We start from the raw sequence: 25,505 nt of genomic DNA on the forward strand, positions 1-25,505 counted from the left end.
TTGCAGAATGTTATTTTACATTTCAGCTTGAGCTACTCTGCTTTTTGGAATATACTGTCTATTTCTTTATGTAATTTTTTGTAGCTATGAAATAATATTTTGTTATTTGAATTTCTTGTCCTTATTTATATTTGAAGGCCTTTCTTGTGGCCACTTGCAGAATTTGTTGTTTATGTGTCTTGGAGTTAGAAGCTCAGGATTTTTCTTTAGGATTTTTCTGGGTTCTTTAGTGGATTTGTTTTCTGGATTCAAAAGTTCTGAACAGTTTTTAAATATGACTTACTAAATTATGTTCTCGAGGTTCTTTTGGAAGACCTGTGATCTTTAAGAAATCTCTGAGCATTCTGCCTTAAAGATGAATTACTTTGGCTTAAATAGAATTCACACATGTTGTTATAAATATTGTCTTTTGCTTCGCTTTTGCCAGATTTTCTTCCATTTCAGTATTTTTGTGTTCCTAATTTGTTCATCTCTCTTTCACTTCTTTGGGGAGATTTTTCACAGTAGCACTAGCGTTAGAAAGGAATTGATAACATGCATAAAATAACCATTAGCAGTGAACCAGTTTCAGTAGTTAATATGTGTGCCAAAGGGAATAATTAATAAAGGGATCTAAATGAATTACAAAAAGATACAGGTTGTAACAATAGTGTAAGAGGCAGAATAGCATAGTGGATAAAACAAGACCTATGTTTGAATCCTGTCTCTCACACATACTGATATGGTGACCCTAAACAAGTTACTGAATCTCTCAGTGCCTTAGATAGCTCCCTATAACTCCAAGTTGAAGGGTCAGTGCCAGCCTCCATTGGCAGAAGGAAGTTTCCCCATCTAAGGGAATTCTCTGTATCAGCAAAATTACAGGCCCTGTCTCTGTCTAAATAAAACACACTTTGAATTCCTCTCTTAGAGCTGGTCATATCTAATCAAATGATAAATAAAAGATAAAATATAGAGTTGAACAAGTAAATGCAGAATTTAGTTTTAAGACTCATAGCTTCTTAATGGCAACATTAAAGGGTATATATTTAGCAGCATCACAAGACACCTTTACAAAAATTGGCCATGTGCTAATAGGACATAGTAGGAGAAATTGTAAATAAATACAAGGAAACGGAAATGTTAAGCTCATCCTTTGAAGCCATGATGCCATAAAAACAGTATAGATAACACAGGGAAAATACCCAGACCTACATAGAGTCTCAATTATGATATCCTGAATGAGTAAGTCAAAGAACATATCATAGACTACATACCAGTATTTTAGGGGTTCAGCTTAAGTAATCCTTGGGAAAGATTATGTCCCTGAAAACACATTAACAAAATGGAAAAAAATTTATTAGGCAATTAGTTATTAGAATACCACAGAAAAGAGGAAATTAGAAGAGAAAGAGATAAATTGAAAAACAAGAAAACTATAAAACTGAAAGTCAAATATATTTTTTAGATGCAAGGGATATAGTTAATGTTTATTTCTTTTTTTTTTTGTCTTAGTGAGATTTATTCACTCACCAACCTTTTTGAAAAGATTGAAATTTTCTTTCACCCTATTTAGATCCTTTCCCCTTCACCAAAGTCTTGCTTTCATTTTCTTTTTAGTATCACTTTTTTATTTCTACTAACATGAATCATGAAGGATTATTTATCAAAGTCCTTTACCTCTTTTCTAAGAGAGAGACCAGCATACACTTGGAATATAAATAAGAGTCACTGACTATGGCAGAACTGCAAATATTGCACACTCAATATGTCAGTGTAAAATTCTATCACTTGCTATCTCCATAACCTTGTTCAAGTCAGTAACTTTTCTGTACCTCACTTAAAAAATTAGGTTGTTGGACTAGATGTTCCTAAGTCCCTTGTCAGCTCAAAAATCTATGTTCATAAGTCTAGGTATAAATGAATTTTTCATGTATTCATACAGAAGAGCAGCATTCTTTTACATTCATATACTACAATTTATTTTACAATTTTTCTCTCTTTGTGTAGGTGTGTGACACACACACGTGTATATATTAAAATTACAGTAAAATTTTTGGGACACTTTACGTCTGTCTGTCTGTCTGTTCTAGCCTTTCTATCTTTGACCAGCTTAGAGGTATATACCTAGTAGTGGGATCTCTGGGTCATTGAATACACGAGCATTTCAATCCCTCCCCTCACTTTCCGTCTCTTCCCCTTCTTTACCCTCCCCTGCCCTCCTCTCCTCTTCTGTAACTCCAAATTGCATTCCATGGAGTGGTTCGATCAGTCCAACAGTGTGTTAGTGTGCTGTTTTTCCATAGCCCAACTTACATTGATTTTTGCCATCTTTACCAATTTGTTATATGTAAAGGGAGCCTCAATTTTAATTTTTATTTACCTTATTAACTAATTTGGAGTAATCTGTCATCTAGTTGTTAATAGTTGGCAGGGGTTTTTTTTGAAAACTGTTTGCTTATAACCTTTGAGGAATCCTTCTTGGTCTTTTATATCTGACCTTTATTACAGATATTTGATGTGCATTTTTTGTTAATCTTGATTTTTTTGTGGTATTTACTGTTTTTGAGAAAAATGTTAATAGAGTAGACTCTCTGATGATCACTTACTTTTAGTCCAGAATTTTAAATTCTGGTTTTATGAATGTATTTGGTATTCCATTTGATTAGTGAGTAAGAAAAAGAATATTAGAAGGAAAGCATAGGATTATTCATAAAAATATTAATATTCTTTCTTCTTAATTTTTGTGTGTTCTGTTCAAAGATCCTCCTGACATGCATCTAGGTAGAAGAGACCAGAGCGTTTTCCGGGGTGCTAAAATTTAGATGGATGTATTTTTTTTTTTTGCCAGCCCTACTCAGCTACCTACAATATTCTCATTGTATCCTGGATTGAGGAAGATGGCTGCTGCTATAGCAGCCTGCCCAGCATTGGCCTTCAGGTCTCTTCCCCAAGGTTCTTGATTACACCAAAGGTCAGAATTTCTTGGTATGACTCTGGCTACTAAGTTAACTGTAGAACATGGAACATATGCTTTGAGTTTATTTTTCAGTAGTGATAGGTTTGCAGTGACTTTAATTAACATTTTATCAACAGTCTTCCTTGTGACAAGTTTATTCTGCCTCTGATTGCAGTTATTTCAGTGAAAAAGTTTTCCTTGTTTTGAATCTAATATCACATATGTGAAGGTCCGAATGAGGATCAAGCCCATTTTGGCTGTGTATGTAACTTGTTCTGGTATAGATGTAATCAAGCTTTAGAAAGTAGCATGCTAAAATTTCAGTCCCTTTCCGAAATTTAAAATCAATTAACTTCCTTTTATGTTGTGATAATCTGCCATTTTGTAAGCGAAGCCTTGCTTTGCTGTATATCAAATAATCATGTTTAATTATGGAGAAATGCTATGCTGAGACAATTCTGGGAAATGTTATGCTGAGACAGTTCTGGGAAATGAGATGTAGCTCCCCATGAGTTCCCTATTCCTCTCAGAAGCTTATTGCTTAAGTGTAAACAGATCAGTTCCTTAATTTCTGAGCATCAGTCCTCTATTTTTTATCGAAGCCAATAGAAATCAATAATGCCTGTGTTACTTCAGATTTTGTAATTTTTGTTCCTCCTTTATGACTATAAGAATGCTGTGTGAACTCCCAAATGCTGTCTTTGTACCTACTTGGTCTTTCACCCATTTATTGGTAATTGCCAACCTTGCTAATAAATTGACTTGCTCGGAAACCTTAACCTTAGTCCCTCAGATTTCTATTGCACTGTTCTTTCTGGTGTGTCGGGTATATGGAGAGAGGGAGCATATTTCAGTGTGGTTTAAGAAGAGGGACTGGTATGTGTTCTGTCTTAAGGAATATGAAACAGGAGATAATTGGGACTTACCCTATGCCAGTTTTCAAGGTAGAGGAAATAGTAATAGTCAACCAGTTAACAGGCATTTATTAAGCACTTAATATGTGCCAGGCACTGTGCTTAGTTCTGAGAATTAAAAAGAAAGGCAGAAACTGTCATTGCTCTCCAGGAGTTTTGCAAGTAATGGGAAGAAGGAATATGACAATAGCAGCAAGCACATACGCCTACCTATTGAGATAACTGGCCCAAACTATGCATAGAGATGACTTGAAGTAATTTTTAAGATGTGAGCTTTTTAGCTACCATTAGTTATGTTCATGTTCTCTCCAGCATTAGAATGTAAGTTCCTTGAGCTCAGGGACTGTTTTTGCTTTTTATTTTAATCCACTTAGCACAGTGCTGGCACAGAGAAGCACTTCAAAAATACCTTTTTAAAAATTCATTTATTTTTACATTTTTATTGATTTTGGTTTCTTACATCACCATAGTATCCCATGTATCCCTCCCCCCTCCCTCTCCCTGAGAGCCATCCCATATAACAAATAGTACTTTTTTTATGAGAGGAGAAAAAAAGGAAGCTCAATTGGTTGATACATTGAAAAAGTCAGAAAACATGAGAAATGTGTAACACCTGGGGACTGTCTACAAAAGGGTAGGTTGGTGGTGTCTTCTCATATCTCTTCATTTAAATCCCGTCTGATATTTGATCTTTGTAATTTGTTTAATTTACTTTGGATTTTTTTTTTGATGGCTTTTCTGTCCATTTACATTGTTGTAATTACTGTGTAATAATAATCCCTTTCGCATTGCTGGGGTTAGAGGTGTGGTACTCCTCCCCCCCCCCCAACAATCTGGAAAATCTGTGTGAAATTTTTTGGTGTTCCTTCATACCAGATAAGAAGTCTGAATTACTATGGTATTAAAAGATAAACTATATTGCTATTATTTAATGTTTTTTTGAGTTTCTAAACTTTTTCTGTGTCATCTGTAGGCCTTCATGTATCATCTGCAGCTTCTGCAAAACTTTCTCCCTCCATCCTGTTCCGAATTCCCATTTAATTTCTTATTCTCACCCTCAATATGTTGAAACCGTGATAGGGAAAGTCATGATGTGAAAGGTGAAGTAGGTAGAGCAAAAATCTTTGCTCTACCTACTTCACTAGATCATTCTGTACTTCTCTGTATCCATTGCATTCATCATTAGTATTCCATTACATTCACGTACCACAACTTGTTTAGCCATTCCCCAAATGGTGGGCATCTGCTTTGTTTCCAGTTCTTAGCCATCACAAAAAATGCTGCTATAAATATTTTGGAGTATATGTGTGCTTTTTTCTTATTAATGGCTTCCTTGTGGTATAAGCCCAGTAATGGAGTCTGTGGTTGAAAGGGCATGGACATTTTAGTCACTTTATTTACATAATTACAAATTGTTTTTAAAAATGGTTGTACGAATTGATTAGCTCTAGCAAGCAATATATTAGTGTGCCTGTCTTCTCACAACCTCGCCAATATTGACTGTTGCCATTTTTTGGGTCATTTGTGCTGGTTTGTGGGGTGTGAGGTAAAACCTTAGGTCTGTTTTGACTTTCATTTCTCTTTTATGTTAGTGATGTGGAGCATTTTTTTTTGATGTAGGTGGTAAATACTTTGCAGTTCTTTTGAGAACTTTTTGTTCATATCCTTTGACCATTTATCTATTGGGAGAATGGCTATTAATACGTACGTACATAAAAGACATTTGATACAAAGATTTTCCCCTCATTTGACCATTTCCCTTCTCATTGTAGATGCATTAGTATTGTTTGGGCAGAAGCCTTTTCAGTTTCAAGTGATGAAAATTATCTATTTTATCTTTTGTAATTGCCTTCATCTCTTGTTTAGTTAAGAATACATCTACCCATCGCTCTGAGAGGTATATGATCTATTACCTAATTTTTTTTATAGTATGGTCTTTACTATTAAGGTCATGTATCCATTTATGAAATATTGTGAACAATGATATAAAGTGTTGAGTCTAATTTCTGCTAGACTCCTTTCCAGTTTTCCCAGGATTTTTTGTTAATCAAATAGAGAGTAGTAAATCCTTGTTTGATTGATTTGAAATAGTGATAGGTTATTGGATGTGGTTTGTTGTTTTTATGTAAGTGATATTCTTCAGTCCCCTAAAAGTTCTGAGCCTTCATCATTGCATAACATCTCAAAGCTAAACCAACAAAGAGTAAACTGTAGCAGGTCTTGTCAAGGTCTTTGGGTATAGACCCAGTACAATAAGAGTACCAAACAGCCTAGCTAAGTGTGGAGAGAATCAAGGAAAATTGGTCACTAGGTTAAGAATTTCTTTGGCCAAAGTAACCAATTAAGGGGCGGGGGGGTGGGGAGGGAAGCAGAGCCAGGATGGCAGAGTAAAAGCAATGACTTGTTTGAGCTCTCCCCTAAATACCTATAAAAAATGGCTCTAAACAAATTCTAAAGCAGGAGAACCCACAAAAAGAGAGAGTGAAACAAATTTCCAGCCCAAGACAACCTGGATGGTTAATCAGAAAGGTATATTTTGCCTGGTGGGGAGAGGAGTGCAGTTCAGCGACGGCGTGCAGGCCTCAGCGAACCTGGAGCAGGTCTCAGAGGACTGAATTGCGGGTCCCTGTGGTGGTTTCCAGACTTTCAACCCACAAACACCAAAGATGTCTTAGAAGGTCAGTGGGAAAAGTCTGTTTCTGCGCCTGTGAGAGAGAAGCACGGTGGGGTTCCAGCCCTAGTCCCCGAGCTTGGCCCCGGGGGGCAACTGCCTCCTGAGCTTCCAGCCTACAGACTGAGGGGAAATTGAGTGGCTGATCAGAGGGGGATTGCAGGGATCTCTCTGCTACTGCTGAGGCAGGAATCTCTTGCTTTGCCCGCACTTGGATCTGGGGCACAGTTCTGGGTGGCAATCCTGGGGCAAGGAGGAGTGCTGGCGGGGTGGAGCTTGTAGTGGCTGGGCAGAAGAAATTCTCCTCACAGTTCCAAGACAGAAAAGACTGCTTGTGGTCACTCATAGACCAGAGCACAGGCCAGGAAAGAAGTAAACACCTCACCCTTGATCATAGCACCTTGGAAGAACTGAAAATTTTCAAGTCCCTAGAAGTGTCTCTGAAAACAGTTGTACAAAACCCCCGAAGCTTGGGAGACAGTACATTCTCCACACTGGAAGCAGACTCCTACCTTAACAAAGAGTTTATAACTCAAGTAACTGGCTGGGATTGTGAGCAAGCAGCACAAAAAAGAGACTATATTATCTTAACTTGTGACAAAGAAGATCAACACATACAACCAGAAGAAGACAAAGAAGAAGTCAAAGCTGCTACATCCAAAGCCTCCAAGAAAAATATGAATTGGTCCCAGGCCGTGGAAGAGCTCAAAAAGGATTTTGAGAAGCAAGTAAGAGAAGTAGAGGAAAAACTGAGAGTGATGCTAAAGGAGACCCAAAAAAATACTGAAGAAAATAACACTTTAAAAAATAGCCTAGCCCAAATGGCAAAAGAGGTCCAAAAAGCCAATGAGGAGAAGAATGCCCTAAAAAGCAAAATGGTCAAATGGAAAAGGAAGTCCAAAAGCTTACTGAAGAAAATGCTTCCTTAAAAATTAGAATGGAGCAATTGGAAGCTAGTGACTTTATGAGAAGTAAAAGCACTGTAAAACTCATCCAAAAGAATGAAAAAATAGAAGAGAATGTGAAATATGTCATTGGAAAAACAACTGACCTGGAAAATAAGATCCAGGAGAGAGAATTTAAAAATTATTGGGCTATCTGAAAACCATGATCAAAAAAAGAGCGTAGACATCATTTCCAAGAAATTATCAAGGAAAACTGCCCTGATATTTTAGAACCAGAGGGCAAAATAGAAATTGAAAGAATCCAAAGTAACCTTAAATTAAATGGCTAAAAATAGTTATTGTCTCTTCCTCTTTGACCCTTCTGCTGCCGCTGTAATGACAGTGTGGGGTGATGGAAATATATGGGTGTGTGTGTACATACATACATACACACACCCCCATATATATATATATGGAATGTGTTAAGTATCACAGTGTTTATATTTCTAGACATAGAACAGAATAATATATAGGATGAGATGGTGATCTGCACTGGTAAAGAAAGGGTTCACTTACAAGAATGAGATTACCCTATTCAAGTTTAATATTCTTCTAAGAACAAGCATCTATCTTTTCAATGTGTATGTTCAACAAAATTGGCCGCTTTTCATACAAATTCATCCTGTTTAACCATTATACAAATTCTGAGGTGCTTTTCTGTTGGGGGAAAAATGCCAATAGACTGAGTTAGAAATTTGTTGCACAGACGGTTAACTCGTATGTTTGCTAACCCATAACATGCCTAACATTGAATTATAACACAGATCGTGCTTCCTTGGCATTGTAGTTCTCAACTATGGTTGATTTTCTTTGTAGCATTCTTCTAACTCCCCTCAGCCACCAATATTATACTCCTATTTTTTTCTTCTATCATGTGTCTGTTCTACTATTTGCTCTTCCACCCCAAAATAGAGGTTTCTGCCATGCCTTGGATTCTCTCTTCCTTAGAACTCACTTTTCAGTTTTCTCCTCTTGCTTTGGTTTCATGTATTTAAGATTATAGGTAAGGTAAGATGAATTATTCTTTCCATTTAAAAAATTCTATGCATTCAAATATGCCAGTCTAATAAGAAGATAGAAGTCCGCTGTCCTACCTGGACATGGCATTCAAGAAGAGACAGAGAAATTTTGTGGCTTTTCAAAATAGATAAATACTTCTCAATTGTGGTGATTCATGTTTATTCAAATGATACTACCAAAGGAATCTCTGAAGAGGGGAGGAAATAAGCATTTATTAAGTGCCTGTGCTAAGTATTTTACAAATATTTTCTTACTTGATCTTCATAACAACCCTGGAAGTAGGTAATATCATTATACCCTTTTTATAGTTGAGGAAATTAAGGCATACAGAGATTAAGTGGGTCACACAGCTAGTAAGTGTCTGAGGCTGGATTTGAACTTAGGTTGTCTTGACCCCAGGCTCAGCGCTCTATGCACTGCACTGTGTAGTTGCTAAGAAGCAATCTTCTCTAGATTGACCAATTATCCCTTTATTTCAAGTCCTCATAATCTCTTGACTATTATAATAGTCTCCTAATTTGGTCTCCCTGCTTTCATTCTCCTCCCTTTCTAATCTAGCTCCCATAGGGCTTCCAAAATATTCCTAGGGGCCTCTAAACAAATTCTGGAACCCACAAAAAGGCAGAGTGAAACAGTTTTCCAGCCCAAGACAACTTGGAAGGTTGGCAGGAAAGGTCTATTTCACCAGTGTGAGAGGAGTGCAATCCAGCATAGACCACACCAGTGAAGACTGGTCCCAGCAGACTAGATGCAGGCCTTGGGGTGACTGAAGCAGTGGCAGCAGTGGTGGTTTCCAGACCTCTCAGCCCATAGATGCCAAAGACAACTTAGAAGGTCAGTAGGAAAGGTCTGTCTCACCTGAGTGAGAATGGAGCACAGTCCAGTGCAGGCGGTGTGCTAGCACAGCCCTGGCCCCAGCGAAGCAGCAGCAGGCACTGCTGCTTCTGGAACTCTCAGCCCACAAATGGTAAGGGGGTCAAACAGCTGGTCAGAAGGAAATTACAGCACTCTTTTTCCCAGTACTGAGTCAGGCGTCTGTTGCTTTGCCCATACTCGGATCTGAGTCTCAGTCCTGGGGGGCAGTCTCAGGGGAAAGGAGGAACACTGGCAATCCAGAGCTTGTGGCCACAGTGGAGTGGGGACCCTCCTCAGAGTTCCAGGGCAGAAAACAGTACTTGTGGTCACTCACAGGTCACAACATAGGCTAGGAGTGTAGTAAGCACATCTGCTCGTAGATCATGCTACCTTGGAAGAACTGAAAGCTTACAGATCCCTAAAAGTATCTCTGAAAACAGCTGCATAAAGCCCCTGAAGCTTGGGAGAGTGCACCCTACACCCTGGAGGCAGAGCCCTACTTTAACAAAGAGTTAAAAGTTAAATAATAGGCTGGGGAAATGAGCAAACAGCAGAAAAGAAAAAAACTTTGACTTTATTTTTTTCTTTTTCTTTTTTATTAATTTATTTTGATTTATCAACAATCACTTCCATATGCTTTTGAGTTGAAAATTTTTCTCCCCCTTCCTACCCCCCCCACCCTCCCCAAGACGGCACATAATCTGATATAGGTTTTACATTTAAATACCCATTAAACATATTTTCACATTAGTGAAGTTGTAAATAAAAATTAAAACCAATAGGAGGAACCATCAGAAGGTAAATCAACAGAAGGTAAAAATAAGTGCTAGCGATTCGACTTCCATAGTTCTTTCTTTGGATGTGGACAGCATTTTCCATCCCGAGGCCTCTGGAGATGTCTTAGATCCTCGTAATGCTGAGAAGGGTTCAGTTTAACAATCTTAGTCATTGCATAACGTGGCTGTTATTGTGTGCAAAGTCCTCTTTACCACAACTTGCTCAGCCGTTCCCCAATTGATGGGCATCCTCTCAATTTCTAATTCTTTGCCACCACAAAAAGAGCTGCTATGAATATTTTTGTACATGTGGGTCCTTTTCCCATTTGTTTGATCTCTTTGGGATATAGCCCTAGAAGTGCTATTGCTGGATCAAAGGGTATGCACATTTTTATAGGCCTTTGGGCATAGTTCCAAATTGTTCTCCAAAATGGTTAGATCATTTCACAACTCCACCAACAATGTATTAGTGTTCCAATTTTCCCACTTCTCCAACATTTATCATTTTCCTGTTTTGTCATGTTGGCCAATCTAATAGCTGTGATGTGGTACCTCAGAGTTGTTTTGATTTGCATTTCTCTAATCAATAATGATTTAGAGCATTTTTTCATATGACTATAGATGACTTTAATTTCTTTATCTGAGAACTGTCTGTTCATATCCTTTGACCATTTATCAATTGGGGAATGGCTTGTGTTCTTATAAATTTGTCTTAATTCTCTATATATTTTAGAAATGAGGCCTTTATCAGAGAGACTGGTTGTAAAAATTCTTTCCCAATTTTCTACCTTCCTTCTAATCTTAGTTGCATTGGCTTTGTTTGTGCAAAAACTTTTCAATTTAATGTAATCAAAATTATCCATTTTGCTTTTCATAATGTTCTCTATCTCCTGTTTGGCCATGAGTTCTTCTGTTCTCCATAGATTTGATAGGTAAACTATTCCTTATTCTCCCAGTTTACTTATGGTATCAGCCTTTATATCTAAGTCCTGAACCCATTCTGACTTTATTTTGGTATATGGTGTGAGATTTGGGTCTATGCCTAGTTTCTGCCACTCTCTTTTCCAGTTTTCCCAGCAATTTTTTTTTTCAAAGAGTGGGTTCTTATCCCAGAAGCTAGGGTCTTTGGGTTTATCAAATAATAGATTACTATAGTCATTGACTACTGTGTCTTGCATATTTAACCTATTCCACTGATCCACCTCCCTATTTCTTAGCCAGTACCAAGCAGTTTTGATGATTGCTGCTTTATAATACAATTTAAGATCTGGAATTGCTAGGCCACCTTCCCCTGCATTTCTTTTCATTAGTTCCTTTGATATTCTGGACCTTTTGTTTTTCCAGTTGAATCCTGTTATTATTTTTTTCTAACTCTATAAAATAATTTTTTGGTAGTTTGATTGGTATGGCACTGAATAAGTAAATTAGCTTAGGTAGGATTGTCATTTTCCAATTATTTAGATCTGATTTTATTTGTGTGAAAAGTGAAAAACTTTGACTTTAGAAAGGTACTATGGTGATAAGGAAGATCAAAACACACACTCAGAAGAAGGTAACAGTCAAAGCTCCTACATCCAGAGCCTCTGAGAAAAATATGAATTGGTCTCAGGCTGTGGAAGTGCTCAAAAGGAAAAGCGATTTTGAAAATCAAGTAAGAGAGGTAGAGGAAAAATTGGGGATAGAAATGAGAGTGATGCAAGAAAATCATGAAAAACGAGTCAGCATCTTGGTAAAGGAGACACACACACATACACCCCTGAAGAAAATAAAACCTTAAAAAACAGACTAGGCCAAATGATAAAAGAGGTCCAAAAAGCCAATGAAGAAGAACGCCTTAAAAAATGGAATTGACCAAATGGAAGAAGAGGCACAAAAATTCATTGAAGGAAAAAACTCCTTGAAAAGTAGAATTGACCAAATGGACAAGGAGGTACAAAAGCTCACTGAAGAAAATAATTCCTTAAAAATTAGAATTGAGGGGGCAGCTAGGTGGCGCAGAGGATAGAGCTCCAGCCTTGGAGTCAGGAGGACCTGAGTTCAAATGTGGCCTCAGACACTTAACTAGCTGTGTGACCCTGGGCAAGTCACTTAACGCCAATTGCCTCACCAAAAAAAAAAAAATTAGAATTGAGGGGGCAGCTAGGTGGTGCAGTGGATATAGCACTGGCCCTGGAGTCAGGAGGACCTGAGTTCAAATCCTGCTGCAGACACATAACACTTATTAGCTGTGTGACCCTGGGCAGGTCACTTAAGCCCATTGCCTAGCCAAAAAAAAAAAAAACCCAATTAGAATTGAGCAAATGGAAGCCACAATATTCCTAGCGAAGAAATGATTCTGACCGTGTCATTTACCCTTCACAGCAACTTAAAGTGACTCCCTGTTTCCTTTAGGACAAAAGACAAACTCCCTTTAATATCTGGTTCAAATCTACTTTTCCATCTTTTTTTTTCATATTACTCCACCTCTGTCCACTCTCCATTCCAAGTAAACAAATGATGTATAAGCTGTTTCTCCAAATCATCTCTACATTTCTGGTCTTGTATGTTGGCGCTAGCTGTCCCCCATGCCAATAATTCACTCCCTCTTCAGTTCTGTCTCCCAGAATTCTTATTGTCAAGGTTTTTTTCACGTACCACCTGTGAAGCCTTCCTTGATTGCTATCTCTTAGGGAAACCCCCATACCTCTCTTCTCTTAAATTACCTTTCTTTACTTTTCTTTTTGAATGCTTTATCCCTTGTCCATCCCTTACACAGAGTGTAGGTTCCTAGAGTAAGGATTGTTGGGGGTGGAGAGGGAAGTGTTATGGGTAAAGGGAGGAATCTTTATATTCTCAGAGACTTAGAAACAGTAGACACTGAATAATCAGCAGAGAAAGCAAAGCCCTGTGCATTTATCTTTTTGCTTGCATAGCCCATTCAGTACAACCATCATTGACAAGTAATGTGACACCACTACTTTTTGCTTTGGAGATATATATATATATATATATTTTTTTTTTCAGTCCTTTTATCACTTTAGATTTAACAGTCTTAAGTCACTTCTAAAGTTTTTATCTTTTGTGTAAAAGTTGTTTCTCTCTGTCTGTGTGCTAATCAACCTAAGCATGTTACTGTATTTGTAAAGTAAAGACAGTATTGTTCTTGGTGGTAGCTGTTGATACGAATACTCTGGCATTTCCAAGGCCTGTCATCCTTGCATACTTGGTGATTCAGACAAATCTTTTTTTTAGCTGTTGAATTTAATTATACCCATTATATTCCTTGTTATTTAGTCAAATATAGTTTGTGATAGTGATTGCTGGTTCTAATGCATGATTAGGAGCTTCATTTGTATAGTCTAACCATGTTACTAACTCCATTTGATAATTTCTTCACTAAAACCATTATAAAGAGCTATCAATTAATAATGACGGCTAGCATTTACATAGTGTGTTATTAGGGTTTGCAAAGTGCTTTTCAAATACCATGTCATTTTACTCTCACAACAACTCTGGGAAATCGGTGGTATTATGATAATCGTTTTACAGTTAAGGAAACTGAAACAAGCAAGTTAAATGACCAAGGTCACACAGCTGTTAATTGTGTGAACCTGGATTTGAACTCCATTCTTTCTGACTTCAGGTCCAATGCTCTATCTACCTCTAATCCTCTGTGCCACCTAGCTGCCTATGTTAAGTCAGTATCAATTGAGGAAGCATCTATTAGAAGCTAGATACTGCCAGACTACTGGTCTTCAAAGTGAGTACCATAGTGTGACCTCAAGTGGTGTAAGATAATCCCGCTGAAGGACAGGAAGATAGACTGCATCCCACCTTCCCCACAGTGTGCAGTTGTGGGGCTCTTCTCCCTAACGACCACAAGTATCCTTCACTCATTATGGCCTAGTACCTTCCTCCTATTCCTCATTCTACAGTTTGGCATGTGTCTGATCTCTCTGCCCTTCTCCAAGCTCCGTGGAGGTGTTTAATCCATTGCTTCCCTTGATATTCTTAACCTTTTGTTCTTCCAGATGAATTTTCTTCTTATTTTTTTCTAGGTCCATAAAATAATTCTTTGGTAGATGAATTGGTATGACACTGAATAAGTAAATTCACTTAAGTAGAGTTGTCATTTTGATTATATTGGCTCAGCCTACCCACAAGCAATTAATATTTCTCTTATTGTTTATATGTCTTTATTTCTATGAAAAATGTTTTGTAATTGTGGTTGTATTTTTTGCCTTGGCAGGCAGACTTACAAGTGTTTTATATTATGTTCTGTTATTTTTAATGGAATTTCTCTTCCAATTTCTTTCTGCTGGGCTTTGTTGGTAGTATATAGAAATGCTGATGATTTATGTGGATTTATTTTATATTCAGTAACTTTGTTGAAGTTGCTAATTGTTTCAACTAGGATTCTTTAAGTAAATAGATCATTATATCACCTGCAAAGAGTGATAGTTTTGTTTCCTCACTGCCTATTTTTATTCCTCCAATTTCTTTTTCTTATCTTATTGCTATAGGTAACCTTTCTACTACAATATTGAATAATAGTGGTGATAATGGACATCCTTACTTTACCCCCGGTCTTATTGGGAAGGCTTTACATCTCTGTTGCAGATAATGCTTACTTTTGATTTTAGATAGATAATACCTATCGTTGTAAGAAAGGCTCTGTTGATTCCTATGCTAGAACACTAGAAAAACTAGTCTGAAACTATTCTGAAAAGGGGGCATTTAATATTTCTGCTCTTCCACATTTGTTGTGAGCTTTTTATGCTCTAATTCATGGTCAGTTTTTGTGAAGGTGCCATGAGCAATTGAAGGAAAAAATGGTGTACTCTTTTCTGTGCCATTCAGTTTTTTCCAGAGATATATCATTTCTAATTTTTTAGAGATTCTCTTTATCTCCTTCACTTTTTTTTTCTTATTTATTTTATGCTTAGATTTATGTAGCTCTGATAGAGGAAGGTTGAGGTACTTCATTAGTATAGTTTTACTGTCTATTTTTTCCTGTAATCCATTTAACTTTTCCTTTACGAAGTTGGATGCTGTGCCATTTGGTGCGTATATGTTTAGTATTTACTTCATTATCTATGGTTCCTTTTAGCAAGATGTAGTTTCCCTGCTTACCCCTTTAATTTATTAGGTCTGTTTTTGCTTTTGGTTTGTTTGAGATCATGATTGTTATTCCTGCCTTTATTTACTCCAGCTGATGCATAACAGATTCTGCTCCAGACTCTTGTCAGATGTGTTTCTTGTATACAACATATTGTTAGATTCTGGTTTCTAATCCATTCTACTGTCTGCTTCCATTATATGAGTGAGTTAATCCCATTTACATTCACAATTTATTAACTGTGCATTTCCTGTTTTCTTCTGTTTGTCCTTCTCTCTCTCTTTTCTCTGTCCTTCCTCTAAAGTCTGTTTTGCTTCTGACCACTGCCTTCTTTTATCTGCCCTTCCTTTTATCACTCCTTTCTCTTATCCTCTTGCCCTCCTACTTCTCTGTTGGGTAAAATAGATTTGTATTACCAGTTGAGTATGTATGTTTTTTTCCTCTTTAAACCAATTTAGATGTGAGGTTCAAGCATTGCTGGCTGCACCCCTCCCTCATATTTTCCCCTCCACTGTGAAAAAACTCTTCCTTGCACACCTCTTTTATGTGAGATAATTTTCCTCCTTCTCCAAGGGGGTTCTCACCTATCCATTTATTTTTATATCATCCTAATATAATTACCTCTGCTGTCATAATGATAAAATTCTTAGGAGTTACATGTATCATCTTCTCATATAGGAATATGAACAGTTTAACCTTATTGAGTCTCTTATGATTTCTTTTTCATGTTTTTTTTTTTATGCTTCTTTTAAATTTTGTGTTTGAATGTCAGGTTTTTTTTTTCCCACCTCTAGTCTTTTCATCAGGAGTGCTTGAAAGTCATAGATTTCATTAAATATCCATTTTTCTCCCTGAAAGATTATACTTAGTTTTGCTGGGTAGGCTATCCTTGGTTGTGATCCCTGTTTTTTTGCCCTCCAGAATATCATATTCTAAGCTATTTACTCCTTTAATATGGTAGCTGCTAAATCTTTTGTGATCCTAGTTGTAGCTCCACAATATTTGAATGATCTTTTTCTGACTGCTTGGAGTATTTTCTCTTTGGCCTGGGAACTACTGAATTTGACTGTAATATTCGTGGGAGTTTTTGTTTTTGGATTTCTTTCAGGTGACTGACGGATTCTTTCAGTTTCTGTTTTACCCTCTGGATCTAAGATGTCAGGGCAGTTTTCCTTGATGATTTATTGAAATGTGATGTCTAGTCTCTTTCTTTGATCATCTATCCTTGATTTGTTTTCCAGATCAGTTTGTTTTTCTAATGAGATATTTCTCATTTTCTTCTATTTTTTTCCGTTCTTTTGATTTTGTTTTGTTTCTTAATGTCAGATAAAGTCATTATCTTCCACTTGCCTAATTCTGATTTTTAAGGAAGTATTTTCTTTAGTGAGCTTTTGTACCTCTTTTTCCATTAGGTTAATTCTGTTTTTTAAGGTGTTACTTTTTTCAGTATATTTTATGCCTCTTTTGACAAGCTATTTTATTTACATAATTTTCTTTCTTTTTTTTTCACCTAATTTTCTTCTCTCTCATCCTGATTTGATTTTTAAAATAATTTTTTAATCTCTCCTAGGAATTCTTGTTGGGCATATATCCAGTTCACATTTCTCTTTGAGGCTTTACTTATGACTGTTTTGACTTCATTGTCTTCTGAGTTTATGTCTGTATCTTCACTGTCAGCATTGTAACTTTTTATGTGAGTCAGGCAGTTTTTTGTTTGTTTGCTCACTTTTCTCCTGTGTTTCTCGATATGGAACTTTATGTTGCTGTTGAGTTCTGTACCTAGAATGGAGGTGGTGAAGTAGAGGGGCACTGTCTCAGGCTTCAGGCTTTTTCCTCACTGGTGTTTTTAGAGCTGGTTCGGGGGTGGGGCGGAGGTTTCGGTGTTTCCAAGTTGGTGTGGTGATTGCTCTCCTGGTCTCTGGTCCTTATCTAGGAAAGGCCCCTGATCCTTTGGGGCCAGAAGTTATACTGCCCCTCAGAGTTTCCACCCCTTTGTGATCAGAAGTGCTCTTCTGTGCCCCTGAAGCTGTGACTCAGAAGTAGGTATAGGTAATAGGGTTGCCAGACAGCATCTGGTCCCATGTCCAGTGCTAGCAAAGGGGTATCCTGTGATCTCTTTCCTCTTACCAGATCACTTTTACTACCTCTGGCTGGAGAACTTCCAAAATAATAAAATAAAAGTAAATAAAAAATAAAACTGATGTTTTATTCACATGGGCTCTGGCCCAGCTTCCTCCGCTGTGTCACAGATCTCTCCTACCTGCTATAATGTCTTGGGTTGGAAGAATGTCTCACTTGGACTGTTTGTTGGCTCTGCCACTCCAGAATTCCATTTGAGATGTTATTTTAAAGTTGTTTGGAGGGGAATGTTGGGAAAGCTCAGCTGAACACTTTCTCTATTCCACCAACTTGGCTCTACCTCTGGAAGTCTAGGATTTTTTGTTTGGTTAGTTTGTTTTAACAGAAATAGGTGTTTTATTTTGTCAAGAATCCTTTTCTGCTCCTGTTGATATAATAGTTTTGTTGTTTTTATTATTGTGTTTAGTTATATTTATAGGTTGCCTAATATTAAATAGATTGTAAAATCTTAGTATTATATTGCTACAACTTTTTGGCTAATAATATTTAATTTTTTATATTAACATTCATTAGGAATGCTGGTCTGTAGTGTTTTTTTTCCCCACTGTTTTGTCTCCCTATTTTAGGTATTCAGACCATATTTGTATTATAAAATAAATTTGATAGGATCCCTTGTTTTGCCTTTTTTTTAAATTGCAGTTTGTATAATTTTGGAGTTAATTGTTGTTTTAATGTATTATGAAATTCACTTCTAAATTCATCTGTCCTAATTTTAAAGGTATCAGTTTTTGGAAGAAGCATTTCAAAACCAAAAGGGTGCAATTGAGAATTTATTAGCAAAACTTCTTGAAAAGAAGAATTATGTTCATTTTGCTGCAACTCAAGTGCAGAATAGGTAAGTTTATCATGTAGGGTCATATTTTACTCCTAATCAGATTATAAAATACATATCTGTGGTTTTATTGTGTTTTAGCATGTTTATGAATAAGCATGTTTTTGAATGTTGTGTTGTATTCTGAAATGAGAGCTGTCATCAGAGTTTTTAGGAGATAATAATACTAAGTAAGACATTTAGTTATATAACAAAAATCTTCATATTCCTTTAGAGAGTTTTATATTAGAAAATTACAAAGAAAAGCATGAGTCTGAAATCCATTTAAGAACTTCTTAAAATGCACTATTGTTACTAGCCTCCGACTGGGGAGAAAAGTATTGATGTAGTAGCCCACATATAAGACCATTTGAAAAGTCACTTCCTCTTGTTATTCTCCTAAAACATTAAGTATCATGGATGGGGAAGGGTTAACATATAGATTGGTTAAAAGGATTAGGACTTTATAGTGTGAGACAGTGAAAACCCAGAGTGAATTGGATCAAAACCTATAAAATTATAAGAGTATGAATAACGTGAGTATGGTGTTAAGCATGATCAGTTTATTAGGCTAGCAGCAACCAATAAATTGGATCAGTAGCCTCTCTAATTAACTAAAAACCATGAGGTGGGGCTTACTGGTTTTCATGAATGAGCAAAGAATACATTTAGGAAGACAGTGCTATTGGTTACAGAGTAGACAGCATCATGAGGGTGGGGACAGCATGATTGGTTACATCAAGGAAAGCAGGCTAGCACCTAAGTGGGTCTAGAAATCACTTATCTCTGTCATTAAAGAATACTTGATTATTTATTTTATTATTTCAACATTATTGGTTATTTATAGGACCCGTCAACAACCTGATGGTATTGTTAGTGGAGCAGGAATAGTAGACTTCCTGGCTCCTGGTTTGTTAGGGAAATAAAACACTTCCTAATTGTACAAGGATAGGCAAGGATGGACAACATAACAAACAGATGTCTTGGAATTTTTCCGGGAACTGAAGATATTTTAGATAACAGTTTTTACAATTAATTATAACTTTAACTCAGAGGGGAACCTGAATTCTTGAGCTCAACTCAAGGACATAGAAAGGGGTCTTAAGCAGATACAGAATCAATTACAATATGAAGTCAGTGCAATATAGGATCAGTTACAAAGTAGAATTTGGATTTCTCAGTGATTTTTTTCATCACATCCTGAAACTATAGGAAAAGGACCAACCCTTGAAATGGAATGTTTGTAAATTTAAAAGAAATGAAAGGAATAGTTTTCACAGTCTTTAGTAAATAAATGGGAACTGGCTGCCTACAGGTGATGATACAGGTTGAAACATTATAGGCCTTTGCAAGTTACATCCACTTTGTTCCTCATCTTTATCTTGTGCTTAGATTGGAAATTAAACAGACCGTATGACTAATAATGGCCATCTAACCTTTGCTTAGGAAACCCACAAATTCCTTAGGCAGGCCATTCTATTTTTGGATAGCTGTTAGTTGTTAGGAAGTTCTTCCTGATATTAAGGTAAATGATGCAGTCTAGTAATTTTCTCTCATTCTTCTAGTTCTGCATACCAGGCCAAGCAGAACAAGTTTAAACCCTCTTCCATATGATAATCCTTCATGGATATTTGAAGGATTTGAAGACTATCATGTCTCCCCTTAAATTTTTTTCTTTTGAGCTGAATATTTCAAAATTGTTTTAATTAAACTTCTGATGGCATGGTTTTGAGCCATTTAGTACTGCTTGCTTGCCTGACCATAAATATTCTTCTTCAAATATGTTGTCCAGAATGGAACACACTCACTCTGAGTACTACTCTTTTAATGCACTACTAAGTTCATAGTTCTTTTTTTTACCCTCCACAGTATGCTGTTGTATCACTGAACTTGAATTCTACTAAAATCCCAAAGTCTTTTTATCAGGTCGTCTACTTGTTTTCTAGCGAGGTCTATCATGTCCTATATTTGAGAGGTTTAATACCAGATTATTGTTTATGTTAGTGTTCATAGCTTGTATTTATATGATGCCTTTAGTTTTGCAGAACTCTATATGTGTTATCTCATTTGACATAGCAATTCTCTGATGTATGCCCTGATGTCCCTCCTACCCCCCTTTTTACAGATGAGGAAACTCAATCAGAAAAGTTAAATGAAAGATAGTCTTTGAAGAGGAATTAAAAACCCATCTTCCTGACTCCAAATCCACATCTCTCTACTATTAAACTCTAGATATTAGTGTGAATCATAATGACTTGAGCTGATTGCTGTCTAGGGAGAAGTGGCCGTTTACACAAGCGTTTATTTGGGGGTTTTTAAAGTTTCACTGTTAGCTATACTTTTGATATGTAAATTCATGAAGTTGTTTCAGATGGATACATAGTTAATTCATCTGCTTGTCTATACACACAGTTGGTATAAACCATTTAGACCGAATTGACTGGTCAGTTGTGCTAAAGCATTTGAGCTAGTTCCACATAATACAGGACTTAATTAAGCACCTGATTGAGTAAATTTCTGGATCATTGACTGATTCAGGGGATATAGGAGAAATTTGTAACCTAATGATGTATTTCTCTTATTCAGGATAAAAGAAGTAAATGAAACTAACAAACGAGTAGAACAGGAAATTAAAGTGGCCATTTTCACTCTCATCAATGAAATAAATAAGAAGGGCAAGTCTCTCTTACAACAGCTAGAGGTATGGTTTAAAGCTAAAAAAAAGTTTCTCTTGCTCATTCTTCAGCTGTTCCAGATGTTTATTAAAAGTTCTCATTAAACGTATTGGCAGTGTGAGGATAAAGGATGTACTTGTAATATGTAGGCAATAAATTCCTAGTACTTTAAATTTATTGGCTTTAAAGCATAAAGTAGAGAGAGACAGACATGCTCTGGGGCTGAAAAAGAGTGCTTATTTGAGTAGAGATTAGGTAAAATGTTAGACAAATTACTCTTCTAAAAAAAGAAAAGGCAAGTCTTTTAATATTCCTTGCTTCTGTGCCAGTGAGGGGCTTCAGCTGATTCTCTTTCATATGGAAGTATATTGGGTTTCATAATTTTGCTGGAGTCATTTGTAGTATTTCTTTTGACATCTTTTAAATTCTCAGTACTTCAATATAAAATGTAATTTTCCAAATTAATCTGTAAGTTTATCGTTATGTTGTGCCTTTGGTATCTTTAAGTATGTATTTCCAAATAGTAGTGTCCCACCTTTCAAATGTTTTTCTGATTGTGCATTCATAATCATTTGTTACTGTTATCCCAAGAGCAGATTAATATTCTGCATATTTCAAATATAACTTATGTACAGATTGAACTTCTTGCTCTAAATGCACAGGTAATAGATGACATTTTACTAAAATTGCCAGTACTTAGATTCAAATACTGACTCTCAAATTCCATTAATACTTACCTCTATGACAGGATTTCCCTCATCCTTGTCTCTATAGGACAAAATGGAGATATTTAACACAGTAAGATAAAATTGAAAGAATGGGGGAAATAGTTATTGTTGAAATCCTATATTTAGCATAATGGACTACCATGATGTTAGTGTTTTTAGCTTCTGTAGGGCTTAAGAAATTCTTTCTTTAAAACACAAACTTAAGGCCAGCCTCTACATTTTGATACCTTTTTTCCCCTACTGTGTACACATAACGGTCAGATGATGTTTGTAATGGACTTCAGGGTCAAAAAGTAATCACCATAAGCTTCAGAAGAAATGTTAGAATTCATCTAGCTAGCTAATTCCCTCATTTTTCCTGATAAGAAACTATAGGCTTAATGACTTTAAGTGACTTGACTAACATCTCATCACTAATTAGTCAATGGCAAGACCAAGACTAGAACCCCATGTACCTTGAGTCCTGTTCTGTTCTTTTTATTTATCTCTTTATTATTTGTAATGGGTAATAAATCTACCACGTAGCCTTCTCTTGTGGCTGTTATGATACATGTATTCCAACAAATTTGGGTGTAAAGTATACTTCTGTTTTTCTCTTTATTGTCTGCCAATAAATCAGACTTTATTATCCTAGGAAAAATTTCCCCAGTAGGCCAAGTTGAAACTTTTTGATGAGAAGTTTGTTAAGGTTAAATTGTGACAAACTGCTGGATGATTTTTTCCCCCTTTTTGGGGAGATGAATACAGAGAGCAAGAGTATATTTAAATGCTTCGTGAATAATAATCAATCCACAAGCATGGGTTAGATGTAGTGGAAAGAACACTGGTTCTTGCCCCAGCAGTAATTCCAGCTCTGCAACTTATTGCCTTGTGTTACCTTAGGTAAATCACTTAACCACACTGGGCCTCAGTTTCCATATCAATGAAATGGTCAGAGTTCAGTAGGTGATCTCTCAGGACCTTCCCAGCTCTAAGCCCTATGAATCAAGCCAGCTAGTTCTGCCAGCTGAATGTATTGTTCTCCAACAGACAGTTCATTTTTGCTTTGCATTATTTTCTCTACCCTTTGGGACTATCTGCCTAACCTGAAAATTCTCTAGCTCTGTACTTTTTTTTTTTTTTTTTTTTTTGCTTTTTGGTGAGGCAATTGGGGTTAAGTGGACTTGCCCAGGGTCAACACAGCTAGTAAGTGTTAAGTATCTGAGGCTGGATTTGAACTCAGGTCCTTCTGACTCCAAGGCCAGAGCTCTGTTCACTGCGCCACCTAGCTGCCCCTAGCTCTGTACTTTTCATTCTTGAAACTTGCCTTTTTGTGTGTGTGTGTGTGTGTGTGTGTGTGTGTGTGTGTGTGTGTGTGTGTGTGGCAATCGGGGTTAAGTGACTTGCCTAGGGTCACACAGTAAGTATCATGTGTCTGAGGCCGGATTTGAACTTAGGTTGTCCTGACTCCAGGGCCGGTGCTCTGTCCACTGTGCCACCTAGCTGCCCCTGAATCTTGCCTTTTTCCTTGCTATATGTACAACCTAATATAGTGAAATAATAATCATCCAAATTCACTAGTTGAAACTGACTAATCCGGTCTTCCAGTCTCAATAGGAACCTACCCTCCTTAATCAGTTCTTTATGTTCAAAACTTAATAGTGATAATAGTAATAATAAAACATAAAACATTATGCCATAAGATTTTCAAAGCACTTTCTACATATATATATATTCATTCTTATTTGTTCCTCACAAGAACCCAGTGAGATAAGTGCCTCAGCTGTTATACCTATTTTTCATTTGTGGAGACTGATGCTCTGAGAAGTCATGATTTCTGCAGACTTGCATAGGTAGTAGAAGTTTAAGGTGGGATTTGAACCCTGGTCTTCCTGGATTTGAGTCTAGCACTCTGTATACAAGGAAGGTGGGTAGAATATATGGGAGGGGAAAAAAAACCCAAACTATCTTAGTGATAGACTTTTGAATCTGTTCTACATGAAATATTCTAGATTACCACTTGTTTTCAATTTCAGCAGTACATTTTGCTGGTTATTGGCAGGTTTCTTAGTCTTGAATGATGTTTTTCAATTCATACCTATGTCAGTGAAGTATGTGGTATTATAAATGGCTTCTTGGGACAGGGCTGATTTTTTTTTTTCAGAGAAAATTCTTTAGGTGAGTTCCTCTTCTGTTGCAGAATGTTACCAAGGAAAGGCAGATGAAATTGATACAGCAGCAGAATGACATCACAGGACTTTCACGGCAAGTGAAGCATGTCATGAACTTCACCAACTGGGCCATCGCAAGTGGCAGCAGCACAGCATTGCTGTACAGCAAGCGACTGGTGAGGCTCTGGCGCCATGGGTGCTTCCCTGCTAGACTCTGTAGGCCCTGGCACTGCAGTCTGTGTACTGTGCTCGCTGCAGCGAGGCAGCATTCGTGCTGTGTCTGGGGTGTGTCTGGGTCTTTGTATCTCGGTCGTGTCTGTGTCTGTGTTGTGTCTGTGTCATGTCTCAGGGTCCAGACTAATGACCCTGCACTCTCTCCTCCAAGATTACTTTTCAGTTACGCCATATTTTGAAAGCCCGCTGTGATCCTGTTCCAGCTGCTAATGGAGCCATACGTTTCCATTGTGATCCTACCTTCTGGGCAAAGAATGTGGTCAATTTGGGTGAGGATTTTGTCAGTTTGGGGTGTCTGCTGTTACTGTGAACACTGAACGAAACTCATAGGTTAGAGTTCAAAGCCACCTTGGAAGCCACTTAGTCTCGTATTACAGATGAAAGGATAGAAATGCCAAGAGAGTATAACTTGGCCAACGTCACACCAAAAAAAGGAGTCTAGAGCTGGGATCTCGTCAGCATGTGCTTACCTATAGCTTTTGTAGAAGTTATAAAAGCATAATTCCAAAGACATCTTTGAACACGTAAAATACTTTAAGAGATTTGCTTTTTAAAATTTCTGTCTCACTTTTATATTTGTATCCCCAGTGCTTGGTATATAGTAAACTTGTAACATGCTTTTCATTCATTTTAATTGCACTGCTGATCCTCATTTTACCGTTACCATATTTTTCATGAGAACTAGCTCTTGTATGCTATTTGCATGCCTATGAGTTTTACTATACTGTAATTCCCCCTCTCTTTTTCTAGCTATTTGAAGATCAATGTTAGCTGTTTTATATAGGATCCTCTTACACAGTTTTACAAATATCTTTTAGTCTTCATTCTGATAGAACCTTTAAATGTTTAACTGGATATATGCCAAGGTTATTTCCAGAGGGAAGTTGTACAAGCACATGAGAAGTAGCCTTTTCCTTAGAAGTAAGATGGTATAGCAAAAAAAAAAAAAAAAAAAATTTTTTTTAAAAAATTACTTACTTGACTTTTACCCAGGGCAATAAATAAGCATTTATTAAGTACCTACTATATTCTAAGCACAGTGTTAAGTGCTTTACAAATACCATCTCGCTTGGTCACATAGCATCCCTGGGGATATAAGTGCTATTATTACCCCCATTTTACAGTTGAGGTAAGTGAGGCAGAAAGAGATTAAGTGATTTTCCCAGGTTTACACAGTTATTGTCTGAGGCTTTATTTCAATTAGTTCTTTCTAACTCCAGGTCCAGTGTTCTGTCCACTTTGTTATCTGGTTGCCTCAAAGGAAAGAACTGGGTTTAAATGCCCCTGTGATTCCATCTATCGGTGTGCAATGAACACTTTACTTAAACACCTTTGAATCTGTCTCCTCATCTATAAAATGAAAATATTAGTACCTGCCTCATAGTGTTTCTTTTTTGAGGGGGGGTATCAAATGCAGTAATGAATGCAAAGTATAAACCTTGATACTGTAGTGGTAGTACTAGTAGTAAACCTAAGTCCCGTCATTTATTATGTACCAGGCACTGTGCTAAGGGCTGAGGATACAAAGAAAGGCAAAAACCAGTCCCTGCTC

The 25,505-nt window shown here is 36.9% G+C and overlaps 1 protein-coding gene across 2 annotated transcripts in view; it reads left to right on the forward strand.

Moving 5' to 3' along the window:
* Positions 1–25,505, forward strand: part of TRIM33 (tripartite motif containing 33) — a 160,660-nt gene that overhangs the window by 97,559 nt on the left and 37,596 nt on the right. For both annotated transcript variants that reach the window (XM_021002238.2, XM_021002244.2), the window contains exons 5-8: positions 18,074–18,190; positions 20,753–20,867; positions 23,749–23,895; positions 24,105–24,222. In XM_021002238.2, the coding sequence (XP_020857897.1) occupies positions 18,074–18,190; positions 20,753–20,867; positions 23,749–23,895; positions 24,105–24,222 (497 nt within the window). The remainder of the gene's footprint in view (positions 1–18,073; positions 18,191–20,752; positions 20,868–23,748; positions 23,896–24,104; positions 24,223–25,505) is intronic.

This window comes from Phascolarctos cinereus, unplaced genomic scaffold, assembly GCF_003287225.1.
Source record: "Phascolarctos cinereus isolate Bilbo 61053 unplaced genomic scaffold, phaCin_HiC Scaffold_5;HRSCAF=322, whole genome shotgun sequence".
Classification (NCBI taxonomy): Eukaryota; Metazoa; Chordata; class Mammalia; order Diprotodontia; family Phascolarctidae; genus Phascolarctos; species Phascolarctos cinereus.